Source organism: Octopus bimaculoides, chromosome 3, assembly GCF_001194135.2.
Source record: "Octopus bimaculoides isolate UCB-OBI-ISO-001 chromosome 3, ASM119413v2, whole genome shotgun sequence".
Classification (NCBI taxonomy): domain Eukaryota; kingdom Metazoa; phylum Mollusca; class Cephalopoda; order Octopoda; family Octopodidae; genus Octopus; species Octopus bimaculoides.
Genome location: NC_068983.1, coordinates 140,547,726 through 140,550,706, shown reverse-complemented (window position 1 = coordinate 140,550,706; position 2,981 = coordinate 140,547,726). Strand labels below are relative to the sequence as shown.

Below are 2,981 nucleotides of genomic sequence, written 5' to 3'. Positions count from 1 at the left end.
TATATATATATATATATATATATATATATATATGTATACACAATAAACTGCAAGGCGCAGTGTGATATATCAGAGAAAAATCCATTCGTCACTAAGTGAGACTATGTGTCGATACACCTACATTGCGAGAAATAGGAGTTAAAATACTCTCAATTTTGTAGTAAGAGCTCCGAGATAGATACTGGCAAGGGAGGCTGCAGCCCAATGGCGGATCGAAAGTACTGAATCTAGACACAAGCATATATACCGATCTATGTATCTCTGCCTCCACCTCTCTCTATCTATATATACAGAGAGAGAGAGAGAGAGAGAGAGAGAGAGATAGTGTGTGAGAGAGATAGTGTGTGAGAGAGAGAGTGTGTATGTGAGAGAGAGAGAGAGAGTGAGAGAGACGGAAGAGGGAGACATGTATGCATACATACACTAATATAAATAGGTAGATACATGTATAGATACATACACATAAAAATGCAGGCGAATCTTTTTGCGTCTAAATATATATTTATGACCATGTACCTCTCTGTATGGGTAATGTAATATACAAAGCAAACATATATACAAAATAATAATGCAACAATTTAAATATAGATAATGTACTGGCAGTTTAATATAAATCAGAATTCAAACATTTTGTATTGTATGTGTGTACGTGTGTGAATTTCTATATATTTATAAACCCACTTATATGTACATATGTGTGTGTGTGTGCGTGTGTGTGTGTGTATGTGTGTGTACGGGTGTGTATGTGTGTGTATTCATGTACGTTCGTATGAACATATATCTTTCTACATAAAATATATATGCATGTAAGTAATTATTAACAATTCATCAACGTTTGTTTTCGTTCAGATATATGAATAACAACATAAATGCATATAGTAAATAGATTGCTTTTAAGCAATGAAAGATTGTATAAATTTTTGATGAAATTGTCTTATTTTCTCCAGTTGTTCATGAAGTAATATTTGATCGAGTGGAAATGTAAATTTAAAATGCATACTGTCAGGATTTTCACCAAAGACTTTACCAGGAACAACATAAATACCTGTAGTTCCATATAGTTCACAGCAGTAACTTTCCTCGAGATCTAAAGGCTCATTTCGATTTGTAATCCACCGAGTTGGAAACAGTAATTTAGGAAAAGCACAATGGCCAGCGAATACCCGGCTGCAACACATATAAGGCTGTAAGTTAAAAAAGTCAACGGTAATTTCAGCTAAATTTCCGAGTAGTTCTATGAAGTTGTATCTTTCATTTTCGAATTTTCTGAATGAAGGGTATTTTCTTAAATATTTTGGAGCTAGAAAAAGACTTAAATAGACTTGATGAATAGAAGCTGGGGAAGTAAAGGTAAGGTTGCCGAATTTTGAGGTCAACTTATCCATTCGGAAGCTATCAATGAAACTTATGTGCATACCTTTGTCACCCTGTGGACTTCTAGCTGACGAAAACAAGGACATTAATTGCACAGATTTGTAAATTTCACCCATTTGTATGAGTGCTTTCCTGGATGATAAAAAGTTGTTTTTCCTATGAACATCCATTTGTAAATTTTCTATTGCTATAAGCACAATGCCATGATTTTTGGCCACACGGAAAAATATCTCCAGTTCTTTTTCCGAAGAAAGATGACCTGTTGGATATCCAGGATTCTCCAAAATCATACAATTTATCTTGCAATCAGATCCTTCTAGAGCTTTCACAAGTGCTTCTTCCTCAATTGTCCAGTGATCTGCTGCTTCTGTCAAATAATAGGGGACAGGCAAAAACCCACATATTTCAACTGCTTCCCTAATAATAGGTGATGAGGGATACGGAATTAGAATGCCATAACCACTATTCATATGAGCACCTATCAAAAATTCTAAGATATTAATCAATAATGAACATTCATTATTGTCAATGAGAACCTCTTCATCTGCTTCTAGATCCAAGCCATCATCTCGCTCTAAAATATAATTTGTGACATCTTTTCTTATGAAATCATCGCCAATGGTCTCCGAATAAACGCCAACATCATTTTCTTCAAAATTGCTTAAGTAATGATTTGCCAGTTGTTTTGCGTCATCAGAAAAATTACTAGATACTAAAAGATCTGAATTTAAGCAGAGTACGATGATCTCCTTTAAATAACTGTATTGAATGTAATCCTCCATTTGCAGAATAATATCAAATTTCGACCCATGTTCAAAGTATTTCTCTTTCTGAGAAACGGAATCCATGATGTAGAAAGTTACAATCACCCGACCAGTTACAGTAATGTATTTTTTCTTTGTGTACGTGTTAAAATATTCCCTCAATTTCAGCCGTCTTAATTTCAGCCTTATATATTACTAGATTTTCTACTGAAATAAATCTTTGACACCGTTCCGTCTTAGGCGTTTAATTATGTATGCGTTGATATTTTATTTCAAGTATATTCATGTTTAAAGCGGTTAATAATGCATAATGTATTCTCGAGCAGGGTATGGATACTTATCACAAAGCATACTGCGACAAAACAATATTTGAATTAAGCAATTACCACGTCTTACACAACCAATAAGATTCGTCACGTACACACACACACACACACACACACCCATATATATATATATATATGCCGCCATATCGCGATTCAACTATCGCATAATGCTGTTTTGGCTCTGAAGTTAAATAAATATATATAAAAATAATAAAAATAATAATAAAAAATATACAGTACAGAATTGTTGCTACTTCGTAGATTTTTCCCTATCGTGGGTGATTGGAAACGTAACACCCGCGATAGTCAAGGGATTACTTTATATATATGTATAAATAGTTGAGATTCAGTTGAATTAGGTACTTACGTTGAAGCACCAAGTCAGCCCGGAATTATCCGTAACGCTCGAAGTAAGGTGAATAAAATTAAAATAAGCATCAGAATGTCAAGTAGCGATGCAGTACGAACGTTTCAAGCGGCTCCCTATTATGTATATTTGTAGTGACTTTACGTGAGT

At 34.2% G+C, this 2,981-nt stretch overlaps 1 protein-coding gene across 1 annotated transcript; it reads right to left on the bottom strand.

The window, feature by feature from the left end:
- Nucleotides 1-893: 893 nt before the first annotated feature.
- LOC106868954 (alanine aminotransferase 1) lies at nucleotides 894-2,222 on the bottom strand. The gene has a single exon (XM_014914428.2). The coding sequence runs from the start codon at nucleotides 2,220-2,222 to the stop codon at nucleotides 894-896; it is 1,329 nt and encodes a 442-aa protein (XP_014769914.1).
- Nucleotides 2,223-2,981: the final 759 nt, after the last annotated feature.

What these genes read in the sequence shown, in the direction of transcription:
- LOC106868954 (XM_014914428.2), bottom strand. Translation starts at nt 2,222, where the DNA reads ATGGATTCCGTTTCTCAGAAAGAGAAATACTTTGAACATGGGTCGAAA.